Source organism: Pelobates fuscus, chromosome 7 (genome assembly GCF_036172605.1).
Source record: "Pelobates fuscus isolate aPelFus1 chromosome 7, aPelFus1.pri, whole genome shotgun sequence".
NCBI classification, from domain to species: domain Eukaryota; kingdom Metazoa; phylum Chordata; class Amphibia; order Anura; family Pelobatidae; genus Pelobates; species Pelobates fuscus.
The window spans coordinates 104,087,532-104,107,475 of NC_086323.1; the positions used below are offsets into that span (position 1 = coordinate 104,087,532).

Sequence of the window (19,944 nt, forward strand, 5' to 3'; positions counted from 1 at the left end):
AAACAAACTTAGAGCCTCACCTCACTCACATGCTGGGTTTTATAGTAAGGGCCTTTCCTGTCAAAGCCAATCGTATTGAACTTCGTACTGTCACTGAGAGGCCAACAACCCATCATAACGTTCGGTGGCTTCTGCCTACAGCTCAAATCATAGAGCCTCTATAAGCTGCTTGTCACCTAACAGGGCTTCACCATCCCCTGGTTAGTTAGTATTTTGCCACTCTGGCATATAGGTAGAATGCCAGTTTCACTCTGACAAGGGAAAGGGGGAGGAGGGTTCTAATTTTATCTTAATAAAGTGTCATTATTGATGTATCTTTATTTATTCATATGTCTCAAGCTTTGGAACAGGGAGATGAATTGTCTCTCTCTAGCACTCCAGCTAGAATCTGCACCCCTGTCAGGGTGGCAACAGACAGTCTAGCAGAAACTTATTAAATCATGTCACCTATCCTGTCATTAATTCACTTCATATACAAGAGACTGGTGAAATTAGCATCTTCCAATACTGGAGTTCCTAACCCTCCTCTCGTCACTGTGGTGTTAAACCCTGTTCACACAAACAAAGAAACAGTTCATCTTCCCAAGTAATAACCAGCACATCTAGCTCCCACTCCTATCAGGAAACACATTATAGAAGGGAAAGATGGGAACCTCTTATGTTATATTGATTGCCTAACAACCATAACACTGGGAAACGCTGTCTTGTGTATTTTCATTTCCTCAGCCTTCACTTGTGACAGCTGTTGGAAAAAGGCAGGGTCTCGCTCATAGACCCTGTCTCTCCATAGACATCAGTTTTGTACTCTTGTGCATCCACGATCGTACAATACGGATGCGCTCCTGGCGCACAAGGTTCCAAAAACGGAAGAAGAGATGGCGACTTCTTCAGGGAGAGGAGGACATTGCATCAATTATCTCTTCACCTTCTCTGCACCCCCAGGCCAATGCACACAACGCAGCAATGTCACCATTATGGGTGTTTACAAAATTTCCAGAGACACAAGATCAGGGGTGAGGAACCCTTTCATGTTGGAAGGCCACATTAATTTAGTTGTAATCAAATATGTCCACATTTAAGAAACCATCAATTAGATATACTTAGAAATGTACATTATTTTGTAAAAATCTAGGTACTATGTACTTAATAAGTTCAAACTAAATGAAAACTGCAATTATGCAATGTCAATCTGCCGTTGTTAAGGCCAGTAAGGTTTTGTCATGTATAAATAGGGGCATAAATTCTCGAGATGAAAATATAATTTTGCCTCTTTATAAATCGCTGGTAAGACCACACCTTGAATATGCTGTGCAATTTTGGGCACCTGTTCTAAAGAAAGATATCATGGCACTAGAAAAAGTGCAGAGACGAGCTACAAAATTGATAAATGGAATGGAGCATTTTAGTTATGAAGAAAGGTTTAAAAATGTAAATCTCTTTAGTTTGGGAAAAACTGCGCCTCAGAGGGGATATGATAACATTATACAAATATATTCGGGCCAGTACAAACCATTATCTGGAAATCTATTCATAAACAGGGCTATACATAGGACACGAGGTCACACATTTAGGCTTGAAGAAAGGAGATTTCATCTAAGGCAAAGAAAAGTTTTTTTTACAGTAAGAGCAATAAGGATATGGAATGGTGGTTTTGTCAGAGTCTATACAGATGTTTAAACTGCAATTGGATAAATACTTGTAAAAACATAACATACAGGGATATAATTTCTAATTAGTGGGGTAATAGCTGCTTGATCCAAGGACACATCTGACTGCCATTTTGGGGTCAAGAAGGAATTTTTTCCTAGTTTGTTGCAAAATTGGAAGCGCTTCAGACTGGGTTTTTTGCCTTCTTTTGGATCAACAGCAAAAGCATATGTGAGGAAGGCTGAACTTGATGGACGCAAGTCTCTTTTCAGCTATGTAACTGTATAACTATGTAAAACTGTTAATTTGCAAGTTAACTAACCTCTTAATGAATTTGTTGTGGTTTTTTATTTGGAAAGCATTTGAGTATTTGGCTGCAGCACGGAGGTCGGCAGTTTCAGTTGATCCTCTAGATGTGTATCAGTTATTTGTGATCTTAAAGGCGTGTTGATTTGGGTTAGGTAGGAGAATGTCAATTTGCCTCAATAAGTATTTGAAAAGCAAGAAAGCAATTTTGGACATGTTGCCGAAGGCGTGCGTATTCTTCTGCATTTTTCGTATTTCAATTGGATCAATTGCTTCAAACAATGACTTTAACCCCTTAAGGACCAAACTTCTGGAATAAAATGGGATCATGACATGCCACACACGTCATGTGTCCTTAACCCCTTAAGGACACATGACATGTGTGACACGTCATGATTCCATTTTATTCCAGAACTTTGGTCCTTAAGGGGTTAAGGGGTTAAAATGCCATGTACTGAGAGCTCAATCAGTTCCATCTGTAATTCTTTACGTGCAACTTAACCAAAGGAAGTTAAGGAAAACATTTAGGAGTTTGGCTGAAATTATAATTTGAGTTTGACGTCATGATTCTCAAAGTGAGTGAACCTGCGAGAGCCATCGCACTTTAGAATGATACAGCAAATACACAGTGAATACCTCATCGTTCAACTTTAGCAGGTTATGAAACGGACGGTCGTGTTGCATCTGCATTATTATAGTTAACAATACTTATAACGTGTTGCAAAGCGTCACTTAAAATGCCCCTCCTATTTACTGTATAAAAGATCTCTCCATGCCCAGCATGTCAGTTCACATCAAGAAATTATACAGACTCTACTTAAATGCCAAAAAAGAGTTTATTACGAGATAAATAACGAGGGAATTTGTACTGCCATTTTATAAAGGAAAAAAAATCATATTTCCTTGGGCTGGTTTATAACGCTGTTAAATATAGCTATAAATGTAATGGCTTAAAATGTAAAATAACTTTATCTGAATGGAAGATGGTACATTCCTCTGATGAAAAAACGGCTTCCCCAACCCTTTCAGGTGATCTAATTGCCACTAAAAACGCTGTTTTCTGTGAAGGAAACTGTAGCAGGATGTCTTCCATTGGCTCAAATAGTGGTTCGCTTAATGCCAGAGATAAAACCCATGAAGGAATAAAAGATTTCCGATGAGGCCCGAGAATTAACATAGCTTGGAAAATCTTGTAATTAATCAGAAGCAAAATCACAGATGAGAAATTTACTTAAAGCTGACAATTGCACATTGAATTGGAAAACACTAAGACCTGATTTAAAAAAAAGTCCTGTAAGAAACTATAAGTAATGCAGAATCATCAAGTATATTTTGGATGTTGATTTTCTGGTGGTGCCTATGAGTAGATCGAATCTGCTCAAAGCTAAAGAAACCTAACAAACTTTCTCCATTCATCTGGTGGAAATCCAATCTCTACACTAGATGACGTACATGATGAATCTGATGTTTCTGAAGCAGAACATTATCTAGAAGATAATTTAAACCTTGATTTAGATCTTTTTTGCCTCTTAACAGTCTGTCCTTGTGCTGCTACTGGAACCCTAGACTATGCCGTCTATTTCAGGAAAATTTTGTCTCAACTTTTTTTTTTTTTTTTAAAGGAAAGGAGTGGGTATTCTGTGTGTTTTTAAGTGCCTCAGAGGAACAAAAGTTGCGCATCTTCCTGTTAGAAGTGGAGTACCACCATTACTGCATGATGGGTGCTTGGATTTAGAAACTGCTTTCTTAGGTGCAGGAGTAGTCATTTTTTCCTTATCTACTCTATCTGTAGAAGCAGGATACACATCTTAAAAGTGCCAAAATAAACAAACTTGTAAAATTTAATTAGATCACCAACCTCACCTCAAAAAAACAAACCTCAGAGCTGTGTGGGGAGGGCTGGTGACAGGGCAGATCCATAATTCAGCATCGACTTACAATTTTTGTCAGATTTAGTAGACTAAACTACAACTAAAATGGCTTTGTAGTCAAAAAGACTGACTAAAAGTAAATTGAGATTTGCTGCCAAAATTAACACTGCCGGGTAGGACACATGTGGGAGGGTAGGAAATGACATGTGGAGGAGCTAGGGGAGAGAGACACAGATGGTGCTGGGAGGGGGGCAAAGAGCCACAAAGGGGCAAAAGAGACAGGAGCTTGGGGAGGAGGGAAACCTCCAGAGGGGCAAAAGAGACAGTCGAATAAAATGTACTGGAGAGTTAGTCGACTAGGGGGGCGGAGTCTGACCGTCAAGCCGAACAGACGTGCGGGGACTGAGCTCCTGTCAGGCGGATAGAACAAGCGGCAATACCGAAGGCTACTCAGCCCAAAGACACACTGGGGTGCGCTACCCACATTGGGGGTGCACCGCAGAATCGACAGATACCCTTCAGGAGCCTGTCGGAGCCCAGAACCCGAAAAACTGCCTGCGGCCTACAGGAGTTGGTGCCGAGGAGAGGCGGCCGCTCTCCTCGAATCCAGATCCCCCTAGAAGCGCTCCTGATCTCCCACCCACCCCCCTGTGGACCGGTGGGGGTTATCCCGGTACCCACTAAAAAAGCGGACCGAAGCAGAAAGCGAAGGACCACAGCCGCACAGCCAGCAGAGGCACCAGCCTGCCGGGGCACACCCAAGATGGCTGACCAGCAAGGGCCTAAGAGAGGGAACATTAGCGACTGCCTACATGCTCACCAACTGGAAGCTCTGGACCTACTCTGCCTGAGCTTCCACAAAATCTTATGTGCCAGGGGAGTGTCCTACCTTCAGGCGGCTCGAATGGTGTCGTCGTGGATCCGTCCAGAGACCCGTCGCCGCCATTACGGACTCCCACAACAAATATTCAGAGCGGCCAACCGACCAAACACACAACGGCAACCACAAGGGCGGGAAACCTTGGGCGCCAGCACCCGCGCTCACACACACAAGAACGAGACTAGCCAACTTGCAGCCTGCCTCGACGACCTCGGACCAACAGTGCGCAACCCATCACGGGAGAAACCCGGGTGTCTACCGCACGAATGACCGGGATGCCGCAAAGCGGGCCACCAGCAAACGTGACACGCAGAGAACCCCGACAAGGATCACCAGAGACAGAGCTTTGAAGGGGCACCGGCCCTCCCCTCACCATTGTTGCACCTGGCAAACCTGCATGTACCCCCACTACCGGGGATTCCGTTTTCCGGACATGTGAATCGGCTGACTGGGATCGGGGCACAGCCCACCGCAAACCGGCAGATCACAAGCCTGGGAGATGACCGCTCAGGACAGGAGCCGAGGTGCAGGCAATCTGGTGAACTTGAACTTTGATTCTGCCTAGTTACCCCTTACACGCAGAGACTGTTATAGCTACGACTACTTATTACATGTCCCAATGTTGCTGCCTAAGTTCCCCCCTTCCTTAGGTCTCTCATAAGCTGACGTATTATTTATCAAGCTAACCGCTGGCATTCACAACTATTTTTCTTTCCACAACTTTAACTGAGAGGGTAGTGGATGCATGGAATAGCCTTCCTGCTGAAGTGGTAGAGGTTAACACAGTAAAGGAGTTTAAGCATGCATGGGATAGGCATAAGGCTATCCTAACTATAAGATAAGCCCAGGGACTAATGAAAGTATTTAGAAAACTGGGCAGACTAGATGGGCCGAATGGTTCTTATCTGCCGTCACATTCTATGTTTCTATATGTTTCTAACTTGATATGGGATACCTTATAGCAGCCCACACAGGTTTACACCATGCAGACTAAGCCCCCCTACTATCGTCAACATTTGAATGCTACTTTTGCTTAAATTAACCCCCAGTGGTCCCTACCCTACTACCTAGTTAGATACCACGCAGCAGTACGCTCTTAAGGCTAGACAGCACAGCGAGACTAATTTGCACCGAGCCACAATTAGCCAAGTGACCCTGTATCGTTTTGTTTTTTTGCTTGTTTGTTTTTTTTTCTTTTCTCTTTACTTTAATAACTTTTGAAGAAAATTGTTTAGACCTAGCATATATATATACATAGTGCATCCCAGCATAGCATTTCAATAGCTTAACTTAATTTATACACTTAGCAGATATGCACTCAGACGCCTGGATACAATAGCGACACACAGTTTACTGTTCACTAAGCTTGTTCCCTACCGTGTTTATACTCTACTACCTTTCAACATAAAATTTGTGCTAGATATTGCAAGTACCTCTATGTTAAACTGTCTACGATGCGTTGGAGGATTGCCGTTGGGGTACCTCACGACCGACTGTAAAAAGCTTATGCACAACAAAAATAAAGAATAAAAAAATAAATAAAAAAAATGTATATGGAATGAAAAATCGTGCTCACATTTATTGGAGCGGAGCTTGCTCTGATGTGTATGGCGTATAACGTTAAGAAGTTTATTTTTTATTGTTATCATTTTTTTATGTTTGATAAATAAATAGTGTGTTTTATATCTATATTTACACTTCATTTTTCCAAACTTCCCTTCCTAGTACCAGGATATCCCTGGGTCGGGTTATAGCATCAACGCTGTGCACACTGGAGCAGGTTCTGCTCTGGTAGATGTGAGTGCAATATCCTTTTTATTCGGTATATATTTTAGCATACTTATTTCACCATTGGAGAGTTAGTCGACTAAAACAAGTAATTGCCATCAAAATTAACACTGTAGCTGAAATAGGCATTTGATATTTAAATTTAGTGCCAAATTTGAAGTTCAGAACTGCACATGCACAGTAGCGTGATCAGAACTTCGGTGGAGCGCAAGTCCTCGCAGGTGTGCGTTACACTGCTGTGTGCAGACACACGACCTGCAACGTCAAGGGTGCGACACCCTGATGTAATTTTACAGATTACACCAGGAACATCCTTGGCATAAAAGGTCGCTTTTACAAGCACTGTAACTTGAATGTGCCTGAGCTTGTCCTCTCAGCTGTCCCCATGCCTCACCAAAAAATCACTTGTCCGTCCCATTCTGGAACAAGGAAGAACTGACATGCTGGGCATGTCTCGTAAAAAGCAAGTAGGAGGGGCATTTTAAACTTTTTTTTTTTTTTTAATTGATGTCCCCAACATAAGAAGCACAATCCGATTGTTCTACTGCCACCATATGTTAAAGGGAATAAATAAATAATGAATTAGTTTTCTTCCTGCAGCATTCTCTTGGGTCTTCTTTGTCATGATGGGCTGTTAAGCAGACAGAATTAAAATAAACACTTGAGCTATGCAACTATTCACAAATTCCACTTCGAAACACAGGTTGTCAAAACCAGATAACAGACTGGTATCCCCCCCATAACTTCTCACCAACTAGCCTTCTGCGGTCAGACAGTGGCAGTTAGAACTAAATCATGAGCGTAGCAATTGACAATTTAATCCTTATATCTCACTAATGTTCTAGATGTGCTGGCCAATCTGGGAGGATTATTTTGTTGAAATTTACTTGATTCTTCAGTATTCTAAATACGTTCAAAATGTATTAATAGGAATAAAACGATTTGTTCTGTAAAATTTGGATTCAGTCAAAAGCTGAATCTAACAACCTACACCGCCACATGTGGTTTCCCATCCCTGCCCGTGAAGGTGATAGGAGTTTTAAAGGATCACTATAGTGTCATGAAAACAAAGTGGTTTTCCTGACACTATACTGCCCTGAGGGTGCCCCCACCCCGTGGCGCTGATGGGGTTAAAACCCCTTCAGTACCTTACCTTAATCCAGCGCTGGTGACCTCTCCTCCCCCTCCGACGTCAGTGGAGCCCAATGTGCGTGCGCGGCAAGTGCCACGCGCTCAGTGTCCATAGGAAAGCATTTCTCAATGCCTTCCTATGGACGCTATGCACAATGGATGCGAAATTCGCATCCAGCGTCACAGATGCGCCTCTAGTGGAAGACGGCCACTAGAGCAGGGATAAGCAACCTTTGGCACACCAGGTGTTTTGGACTACACCCATAATGGTGGTAAAGCACCATGGGAGGTGTAGTCTAAAACATCTGGAGTGCCGAAGGTTGCGGATGCCTGCACTAGAGGCTGGATTAACCCCAAATGTAAACATAGCATTTTCTCTAAAACTGCTATGTTTACATGTGAAGGGTTAAAACCTGAGGGACCTGGTGTGAAGGGTTAAAACCTGAGGGACCCGGCACCCAGACCACTTAATTGAGCTGAAGTGGTCTGGGTGACTATAGTGTCCCTTTAAGGCTTATGTAATAATCAGCAGCTCCATATAAAAACACACTTGTAGCAGTTGCAAATAAATATCTTCTACTGCCAATCACTTTCACATAGGCAAATACTGTTATGGATGCAACTCAACTGTTTTATTAGATCAAACCTGGTATATTTTATTGCAAATGACTGAAAGAGCTTTGCAGATGAGAAGAAATTTAGACATAACTATATAGTTTTAATGAACTAAACTATTTAGATACAGAATAAAACAATCAAAACTTAAATACTGATTTCAAAAATATTTACAGCATATTGGATATCATTTATGGATTTCAACAGCAAATTTTCTGACAGGTTTACAAGGTAATCAACACAAACAAGTTACTCAGATTCTTGCTTACATGGGACAAAAGTAAAGATTTAAATTGCTAAAAATATTATGAACATAAAGTTCTCATTTGAAAAGACAAAAAATTCGCTGCATCATTGGCCGAGTAGTGATTTAAAAAAAAACAAAAAAAAAAACACCCAAAAAAACATACCAGTCTAGGATTCCATCTATTTTATAAATACATTTTCACATTTAATACAGAGAAAGAAACTTTTTTTTTTTTGCCAGAATTGACTTTGCAAGGAATAGACAAATACAAGCCCTAAAGATGCTTTTGTCCACTATTGGGTTTTAATTACAATTATTTGCAAGTGCTGTATTATATTATGAAGCATACAAGGAATTCTTGAGCAAGGCATATATAAATAACAGTATTGCATCACAAAGAATTATGGTTTATTAAATTTGTTACTGTATGGAAAACAGAACAAGATTTTTTGCTTAAAAAATGACAAGCTTATGTAACTATGTATCTATATTGCAGAAGATGTGATACTAGGAATACACACTATATGTTCACATTAAAAATGGCAAAAAAAAAAAAAAAAAAAAGATTTAAGGGGAGAGGGAGTGTAGAGGTTTTACAAAAGCTGGCAAAAAGTGTGCTTAAATCAGGTTCAAGCAGCAAAAAATATATAATAAAAATCTACTCCACAAGTATTAACAAAAATATGAAGGCATTGAAGGTTGTGATTTTTTTTTTTTAATAACTGCCTGAAACTAGAGTATACCAGTGAAACCTTAGGTCATGAACACCTAGTTTGAAAATCATAAGGGTGTATGCAGATATAAAATAGACTTTATTAGGACAAAAACATTCTACAATGCAGCATCCGAGATTAACACAAGCAAGATTCAATATGTTTTCAAATAAAGTAAAAAAAAAAAAAAAAATTTATGAAAGGGGAAAAAAAAAAAAATGTATCCAAGTAGGGTTTGACTTTATGGCTATTCTAGCAAAAAAAAGTGAAACCATCCCTGTTATTTTGTCCCTTACAAGCATCTGTAAACTATGTCACAGGTTGCAGCTTTAGAAAAACTTTATTTTATTTTTAAATCTCTCCAGCTTCAAGCTCTTCCGAACTACGACCCTCTGGTTTTCCATTGGTGCTTTCATTGTTTCTCTTATGTTTACGTTCCCGGTCTCTTGAGTGATCCCTGGATACTCTATCTTTTGATGACCGCTCTTTGTCTCTTGAAGATCTGAGTGAAAATATCAGATTATTAAAACAAACTGCAATCTATTCTCTGTGACAGAAAGACAAATTTACCTTTGATTTGCAAGACATCACCATTATGGAAAAAGATATTCAGTAATAAATCTCTCATTGGTACACACTTATAGGGAATTGAAAGTTTTAAACTGAAAAAGGAAATTTAAATTTTAAGCCAAAATAAACAAATTAAAACATTCTCAATGTAACCAGTTTTCCACAAACTATATAATGTAAATTCTGAACTAAGAGGCAAATTTTGCCACGTGGTTCTTGACCAGTTACTCAACCTGTGCTAGATGCACCCCATACACCAATGGCGCAATGGTTACATCAGTTCCAGTTACATAGCTGAAAAGAGACTTGCGTCCATCAAATTCAGCCTTCCTCACATATGTTTTTGCTGTTGATCCAAAAGAAGGCAAAAAAAAAAAAAAAAAAAAAAAAACAGTTTGAAGCGCTTCCAATTTTGCAACAAAGTAGGAAAAAATTCCTTCTTGACCCCAAAATAGCAGTCAAATCTCTCCTTGGATCAAGCAGCTATTACCCCACTAATTAGAAATTATATCCCTGTATGTTATTTTTTTGCAAGTATTTATCCAATTGTAGTTTAAACATCTGTATGGACTGATAAAACCACCTCTTCAGGCAGAGAATTCCATATCCTTATTGCTCTTACTGTAACTTTGCCTTCCTTTCTTCCAGCCTAAATGCGTGACCTCGTGTCCTATGTATAGCTTTGTTTCTGAAAAGATTTCCAGATAATGGTTTGTACTGGCCTGGAATATATTTGTATAATGTTATCATATACCCTCTGAGGCGCAGTTTTTCCCAAACTAAAGAGATTTACATTTTTAAACCTTTCTTCGTTAACTAAAATACTCCATTCCTTTTATCAATTTTGTAGCCCATCTCTGCACTTTTTCTAGTGTCATGATATTCTTCTTTAGAACAGGTGCCCAAAATTGCACAGCATATTTAAGGTGTGGTCTTACCAGCGATTTATAAAGAGGCAAAATTATATTTTCATCCAGAGAATTTATGCCCCTAGTTATACATGACAAAACCTTACTGGCCTTAACAACGGCAGATTGACACTGCATACTGTCGCTTAATTTGTTGTCTATAACAATTCCCAAATCCTTCTCATGTGTGGTTATCCCTAATTCACTACCATTTAGGGTGTAAGTTGCTTGTGCATTCTTGACCCCGAAGTGCATACCTTTGCATTTCTCTACGTTAAATTTCATCTGCCATTTTAGTGCCCAGTCACCCAATCTATCCAAATCCCTCTGCAGCAAAGCAATATCCTGCTCGCATTTTATTACTTTACAAAGTTTTGTGCCATCTGCAAACATTGATACATGGCTTTCAATGCCTATTTCAAGATCATTTATAGTTTAGTTTCAGAAATTAACCATTTGTATCCTAGGACTCATCTTCTCCCAAAAATGGCCTCTCCCAGAATCAAAGCACAATCTCATTAACCCCTTCCTGACCTCTGACGTGCAGGGTACGTCCGGCAAAAAAACAGCAGTTAATTACCACGGATGTACCCTGCACGTCCGTGGCTACAATGACAAGAGAACTCACCTGGACTGGCGATACCGGTCCAGGGGGACTGCCCGATATCCCAGCAGTCCCCCTGCTGCAGCTCCGTCCCCTCCGGGGCCATGTGATCACCATGATCACACAGCCGCAATGGAAGTCTATGGAGCTGCCAGCAGGGGGACTTAAAGCAATCATGCAGTACCCCAGGAACCTAAAATGTAAAACAAAATATGTATAATATATTATAAAATATTAAATAATTTTATAATATATTATACATATAATGCATATATATGATTGCATTATAAATGTACTTTGAGAGATACACATATATCTCAAAATACACTTATAATGTAATCATATATATGTATATTATATAGAATATATAAAAAACAGAAAAAGAAGAAGCTCTTGCACTCACGTTTAAAGTCACTTAATGACCAGGTGCAAGCAAACCATGGCTAGTAGTATCCATCTTTGTAAATAGGTATCAGCACTCGGATTTTAAAAGTCCAAAATTTATTTAGTTCAAAGTTAAAAAAACAATCACCAGTCTATGGAGCTCCGGACCGCGAGGTACATAACTTACCGATTTTCGGCACTCCAGCTGAGCAAACCGGCCACAAACAACCCCCTAAACATACCCAAGACCCATGGGGAAAAAAGCGAAAAAGCCTCGGCAGGAGGCACCCCGGCTAGGCAGGAGCATTGGGGACATGTGGAGACAGGCCCAGGGCGCCCACGGGCACAACATGGCGGCCATCTCAGGAGACTGCTCTGACCTCTCAGAGGACTTCTCCTACGGCACAGAGGAAAGCTACATGCCTGCTCCAGCGCTCCCACCACCGCCGCCTCCCTCGACAAAGCAGGACTCAGCTCCGGTGACTACCACTATACTGAAAGAGCTGCTGGCGGATCTGCAAAAAAACCTCCAGGCAGACATGGCCACGATACGCCAGGACCTGAAGGGCCTGACAGGCCGCATCGGAGCGTTAGAAACCACCTCACAATCCAGCATGCAACGGATCACAACACTGCAACAGGAGGTCAGTGATCTGAAAAAGCAAAACCTGACGTTTGAAAGCCGCTTTGCCGCATTGGAAGATGCCCGTCGTCGAAACAACTTGAAAGTAAGGGGAATTCCTGAAAACACACCAGACGCTGAGCTCCAACACGTGGTGAGAAGACTGCTAACAGCCATACTAACGCCCAAACAAGCCAAAGCAATAGTGGCAGAGGATATGTTCAGAGTGCCCAAGTCAGCAAAAGCACCGCCAACGGCTTCCAGGGATCTGATAATCAAGTTCCAAAATGGAAAGGACAAGGCAGCTGTCATGAATGCGCTTAGGGGCAACTCACCATACACTTTTGAGGACATGTCACTAACATTCTATGCAGACCTCAGCGGCAGCACACTGGCATGGCGCCGAGAATTGAGACCACTCACCTCACTTCTCCAACAGCACAAGATAAGCTATCGCTGGCGCCCCTCTCGATCTCTATCCATCACCCATGGGGATACAACCCACGTGGTCCGAGACCTCCAAGAAGCCGCCACAGCCCTGCCAAACCTAGGGATCCACCAACGATTTCTTAACATGGCCCCCCAGAGCACGGCACCTAAATTGACCCACAGCTGGAACCCAGGAACATCCACAGAATTCGTGCCCAAACAGGCACCATATGGTGCACCCACCCGAGATAACACCAGACCCCGCACGGGACTGCCACCTACAGGCCCTGACCGGGACTCTTATGCCTAAACACCCACACCCACGCAAGGCATAAAAACCCACATCCCGCTAGTATCATGCGGAACCAGGACTGTGGCATAGACCGAAGCTTAGAACATGGACTCGGCTCGCTGGCACAGTTGGACCATACGGCAGTAGAACACCCTACAGACACCTGTTCCATGCTAACCTTGTTAAATCGTTCTAATATAAATATTTTTTATTATTATTTTTTTTTTTTTTTTTTTAGTGCAAGCAGTCTCTAAATGTTTATTTTACCATACATGTACGGTCCTCGGACCAGCTTCAGTAGACACTGCTGCATATAAGCGTTAACCTCAGCGAATTGTGTTCTAATATACCTTGAGCAATTCGATTTGATCTGCAGTAATTAACCTACACCCAGCTGTGTCTAACCTGCCAAGGTTAACCTACGACAGGTATCTCTCACTCGTACTTAATTTAACAAAATGCTGAGTACCATAGGTTCAGAACAGCATACGACAGGCGTATATAACCACACATATTGTACCTTCTGGGAGCAGATACCTGGACCGTTTATCCTACGTTTAATTATGCTTTTTCGTTGATTATGTTCCTCTTTTCCTTTCTTTTTAACATACAAACGACAAAGAATATAACAAAGATAAACGGCATAACAAGCCAAGATACAAACCTCACTTGTAACCATAAAGCAGCTCTCCTGGAGACTACTGTAATGATTTAGATGATATGTAACCGTCTATAAAGTGTTAGCTGCTATAAGACGCCCAGTTTAGCATCGTTAAGCTCTAAAAACGTTTGTTTTTATTAAGATTTGCCTCCTCTACTTCGAGCTATTGTAAATGTCTAGATAAGCTGGATAAATAACAAAAAAAAATGTGCATATCCTCCTGCCACTGTCTAACATGTATTGATCTTGCTATACGCTGTTGTGGCGTTCGTTGACACCTTGTACCCACCTGCACAACCAAAATAAAGAATTAAAAAAAAAAAAAAAAAAAAATAAATCACCGTTTCAGTCCTACATAGAGGACTTTCATCAGGATCAAAATACATTATATTTGATCCCGATGAAAGTCCTCTATGTAGGACTGAAACGTTGATCATTTTTTAACTTTGAACAAAATAAATGTTGGACTTTTAAAATCCGAGAGTGCTGATGATACCTATTTACAAAGATAGAGATCGATATATCTATCTCTATATATATATATACACACACACACACACACGTAGTGTGTGTAAAAAAAATAATGCAAAAAATATCTAAATATAAACTAATTTTGGCCAGGATTTGTGACTAAGTGGCTCCTAAAAAACAAAAAAAACAGAGTGGACATACCCCATTTTGAATACTGTGGGTTGTCTACTTAAAAAAATAAATAAATATATATATATGGCTTGATGGGGGTATATAACATTGGCCAGCTTCAAAAATGTCCCAAATAGGACATGTGTGCATGATGACCAGCTGTGAAAATTCCAAGGTGGAAAACTGGAATGTGCACCCTCCAAATAAGGTCTTTTAGCCCCCAGAGAATCCAACACACCTATACATGGGTGGAATTACTGTACTCAGGAGATGTTACTGAACACATATTGGGTTGTTCTTTGGCAGTAACCCTTAAAGTTCTCAGTACATTCTTAAATTGATATGTGTGCCAAAATAAAAATCACCCAGTTTATTTATTTTTTAATTTGGCATAGATTGGTGGTAAAATGGTTGCATGGAAAGAGCCAAAATACCCCAAGTTTAAGACCTTATGTTGTCTTCTTTAAAAAAAAAAAAATAAAAAAAAAAAATTATACACACACGACGGGTTATTCAGGGATTCCTGTCAGATATCAGTACTACAATGTTAAAAAAAAAAAAAAAAAAATGGTTTGGAAATAGCAAATTGCTATTTGTACTTATTGCCCTAAACTTGCCAAAAAAAAAAAAAGCTAAGAACATGTTAACATTTCTAAACTCAGGACATAATTTAGAAACTATTTAGCACGGGTGTTTTGGGGCGGTTGCAGATGCGCAACTGATTTTGGGGGGCAAAGTTAGAAAAAGTGTTTTGTTTTTTTTCATCATATTTTATAATTTTCTTTTTAAATTATATGATATGACGAAAATAATGGTATCTTTAGAAAGACCATTTTATGTCAAGGAAAAACGGTATACAATATGTGTGGGTACAGTAAATGAGTAAGAGTAAAAGCTAAACACAAACACTGCAGAAATTTAAACGACTGAAAAAGTTTAACCCTTTCGTGGGGTTTAGTAGACTCTTACTTTTTGAAAAATAAGCAAAACAATCACATCTTAACATATCATTTTACAGTGTTTATTGTAGGTTAGACATGTGGGGATATAACCTGGCGGGTTTTAACTTGCCAGAATGAGGTGGTCTGTGGGGCTACCAGGAGTGAGACATAGGAGGTGGGCTTGTGGTATGCTTGGGTCATCTGTGTGCCAGCAGGGAAGGGCCTTGCTATATGAGGGGTGAGGTTTGGAGATTATGTAAATTATGCTACATAGTAATGGCTAAAATTTAGCGAGCCTGTAGCGGCGTTTGATCTGGTTTGGCTAAAGTGCAGTGGCCCTAGTAAAGCCCAGGCTATAAGAGGATGTACTGACTCATTTCTGTTACCCCTAACCAAGGGGGTGGGGATTTATCTTAAACGATAAACAGATGATGCAGCCTGTGTCTACTCAAAGTAGTATTAGCTTGCTTCCTAGTTAGGTCCCCATTCTCATCGTCTGTTGTAAATGTGGGACGAAGGGGACCACAGTGCTTGGATCCCAATGGTGAGTACCATTTTGGCCTCCTGCTTCCCTGTCAGGTACAGGAAGTCCCAGTCCTAAACAGGGCTGGTGCGTCCTCAGTAGAAGATGGGCTACGTACAGTTCCATTATGTTCCGTCTCAAGGGGTCTTGGAGTTGCCCAATGGTATGGGATTCTGGCTGTTCTCAGCTGACTTGTGATGGAGAAGAGCGATCGTCTCCACTACAGGGTGGACCTCAAGAGGTCTTGGTAGAATGTCAGTTCCGTGACCTCAAACAGATAGGGCGTCTTGGTTCGCAGGGCTGTTGGTAAAGATTTCTTGTCTTGTGCGAGGGAGCAACGGTTTAGCACCTCGCTCACGCCTGATTTAGGAGCTCTAGGGGATTTTGGTAGGCGGAATACTCCATCAGTCATTAACTTTTTCGCCTGTGCCGGTGGCAAGAGCGAGGCCACCATGCGTCTCAAGTAGTGTGGCAGTTCTTCCGTAGATAAGGTCTAAAGTATACTGCGTATTTTTTAATTGTTGCGTCGGGAGCGGTCATCTAGGGCACAGAGGTGCACGGATTGTGCTTGCTGCGCCTTTTGCATGGAGTTAAGGGATTCTCTTATGTTCAGTAGATCGTCTTGCATTGAGGATGTCCTCCTCCGTGGCCCGGACCTTGTCAGTGGCCACCTGCATCTAAGCTTGAATTACAGCAATGTCTGCTGTCAGCGTCGGTCGAAAGTCAGCCAGGAGGTCTTTAATATCCTGCTTCGTGGCCAGAGTCAAGTCCTGGCTGCTCAGGGGTCTGTGGTGTGGGCTGAGTTGTATTTGGCATGGGGTGCTGAGGATTAACTGAGGTCTCATGGCCCTCCTGAGTTACCAGATTGTGCAGGGCCGGTCGCTGGAATTGGGACCCCTATATCTTGTGCATCATGTGGGGTGCCTGGTTGGAGTTTCTGAGAGCGCCTACCCATTGTGGAGAGCTGATCCGGCAAGGAGCGGTGAGTGTACTCAGTCTTCGGTGTGGTAAAGGGCGTGGGAGGCCCCAGCAGCACCGTCTGTTCGAGGTGTGAAGGGAGATGGTAGACCGCGGGCCCCTTCCTCCCTCGTTTCGGCCCAGATTTCAAAATGAAAGGCATGTACTGGTACTTGAAGACTGCCCCGGGCAACCTCTCATGTATTTGCAGCCCTATTGGTAGATTAGCTTGAGATATTCGGCAGATTAAGCAGAACAATGCATGTGCCAGCTCCTGGCACAACACACCAGGAATACAGTATTATACCATTTTTTTTTTTTTGTGGCATGAGAATTCACACATTTTTTATAATTTTAACTAGCTTAGACGATTATATTGTTAGAGTAAAAGTAAATAAAACAAGTGAGAACACTTAATGGATAACAGTTGTAGATTAGACATTACGTGACATATAAGGCGGCACTTTTTTATAATAAACTAGATAATGCTTATGATCGACTAAGATTATATTAATAGGTGAGGTGGTTACTATCAGGTCTGACTGCTATTCAAGACATGAGCTGAGTAATTAAACAATGTAACTCTATAAGATGTAGAAAATACTAAATATTTTAAAATTATTTTAGATCATTAGAAGCCTACAGATTTATCAGTAGTATAGTGTATTGGATTTGAATCAATTTAATCACCAGACTTCCAGTTTTACACAATTTAGATGCAAGTTGTTTATAAGGCTAGTGATAATATAATTCCATTTTACAAGCAGTTAACGGTTTATTTCTACCCAGAACTAAATAAAAAGAGGAAAGCAGTGTGTAACTTCCATTATTTCAGACAATCCCCTTCACCAAAATAAAGTGTAACACAAAACTGGGTCGTGGGATTTAAAGGCATGCTGTAAACTGCCGCTGGTGGGATAAACACAACAGTTAGTTCAGCTCTGTGTAATTCCAATACAACAAGAAATTGAGATTAGTTGCATTAGACTTGGACACACATGGAACACTAAAGGTTTCTGTTGGATCTATAAAGATGAAGTCCCAGCATGATAAATTACAAAATTTAAAGAAAGGAATATCCAAAACAGATTTTAACTGAAATTACAATGCAGAGTAGGGATCGACCGATATTGATTTTTTAGAGCCGATACCGATATCCTGTGAACTTTCAGGCCGATAGCCGATATAATTTGCCGATATTCTGTACATTTACCATTTTGGAAAATAAAAAACTATTTCTAAAGGTAAATGCACAAAATATACATGCCGTGTGTAGTGGATGCAGTGTGTGTGTAGTGGATATAACGCAGTGTGTGTTTGTATAGTGTGTGTGTATATAACGCAGTGTGTGTTTGTATAGTGTGTGTGTATATAACGCAGTGTGTGTTTGTATAGTGTGTGTATATAACGCAGTGTGTGTGTATAGTGTGTGTGTATATAATGCAGTGTGTGTTTGTATAGTGTGTGTGTATATAATGCAGTGTGTGTGTGTATAGTGTGTGTGTATATAATGCAGTGTGTGTGTGTAGTGTGTGTATATAATGCAGTGTGTGTGTGTGTGTGTGTGTGTGTGTGTGTGTGTATAGTGTGTGTGTATATAATGCAGTGTGTGTATATAATGCCAGTGTGTGTTTGTATAGTGTGTGTATATAATACAGTGTGTTTGTGTAGTGTGCATTATATATACACACACTATACAAACACTGCATTATATATATACACACACACACACTATACAAACACACTGAATTATATACACAGTGTGTTTGTGTAGTGTAGGTGTATAATAGTGTGTGTGAGGGGGCATTTTTTATAAAAAAAAATGTTTTCATTTTTATATTAAATTATTATTTTTTTTATATATATTTAATTATTATTATTTATTTTTTGTTGTCCCCCCTCCCTGCTTGTTGCCTTGCCAGGGAGGGGGGATATGTTAATCCCTGGTGGTCCAGTGGCTTTGGCTTAGCTGGGGGAGGGGAGGGAAGTGGGGTGGGCAGCAAGCGTTTACTCACCTCCCAGCAGCTCATCCAGCTCCCCAGTGTAAATCTCGCGAGACCCGCGGCCGTCAGAGCTGGCCGCGGGTCTCGCGAGATTTACACTGGGGAGCTGGAGGAGCTGCTGGGAGGTGAGTAAACGCTTGCTGCCCGCCCCCCCCCAGGACCGCCGGGCTTGTAATGAGCCTGGCGGTCCTGGGAGGTATTATCGGCAATATCGGTATCCCTATTGGCCGATACCGATATTGCCGAAAATACCGAATATCGGCCGATTATATCGGTAAAACCGATAATCGGTCGATCCCTAATGCAGAGCATTTCTCACACTATACGTGGTGCTTTAAGCTAGGTTTTACTTTTAGTTTTTAAGGTGAACTTCTCACCGCCACTTTTCAAACACAAAGCAAAGGCGTTTAATCAAAATTCCAGACATTGCCATCGAAGTGTGTCTGAACATGCTTCTCAAAGATCTGTTGGTCGCAGTCTGGAGGAAATTGCTCGTTACACATAGGGCACACCTTCCAGTGACTTTCAACGTGAGCTTCAAACTGAACTTGATCAAAATTAGGAGGAAAAACCAAAGAGCATAGAGGGCACTTCTTCTGCATAGCATATCTTGGATCAAAGCAGAAACTAGCTTGCTCTTGTCCAGAAAAGCTGGGATCGTCCTGGTCCAGATGGAAAATTACATCATCATCAACCCGTTTTGTTGGGTTTCCCTTCATTTCATACCCAGCAGAGGGAAGAGCTTTGTGTGGTCGGCTGTGCTGGAGGGTTCGGCAACAGTGGAGGAGCGCCGGTCTCGGGGGCATTATACTATTTTAATGAGAGAGCATGATATCTATCTCCAGGTTGAACAAGCTGAAAGACAACCTCTCCATGGAGACTCTACTTCTCTGGTGAATGAGGTAGCCTGCTTCCAAACTTTTTACACCAGGAATAGAAATCACCGACTGGAGCACATTACAGGTTTACCACCTACCAGAGAATCTTGAAGCACTCTCTCATAGCTGCAGATCTCTACATGTTTTGATAGCATTGCAATCTACTAATCATTTAGATCCCCCCCCCGCCCCCCTTTTTTTTTTTTAAATGCTTTCGTTTGAACTTTTGCCACCCTCTCCAATATTTCAAATTGTTCACAGAGAAGAAACAAGAGCTTATCTGGATAGATATTTTGTATATTAAGACAAATTCCACAAGCCTGACCTATTTT

The 19,944-nt window shown here is 41.1% G+C and overlaps 1 protein-coding gene across 2 annotated transcripts in view; it reads right to left on the reverse strand.

Moving 5' to 3' along the window:
• Positions 1 to 9,419: 9,419 nt before the first annotated feature.
• The window catches only part of LUC7L2 (LUC7 like 2, pre-mRNA splicing factor), a 44,716-nt gene continuing 34,191 nt past the window's right edge, over positions 9,420 to 19,944 (reverse strand). For both annotated transcript variants that reach the window (XM_063426345.1, XM_063426346.1), the window contains one exon: positions 9,420 to 9,700. In XM_063426345.1, coding sequence (XP_063282415.1) covers positions 9,550 to 9,700 — 151 coding nt within the window. In that variant the 3' untranslated portion in view covers positions 9,420 to 9,549. The remainder of the gene's footprint in view (positions 9,701 to 19,944) is intronic.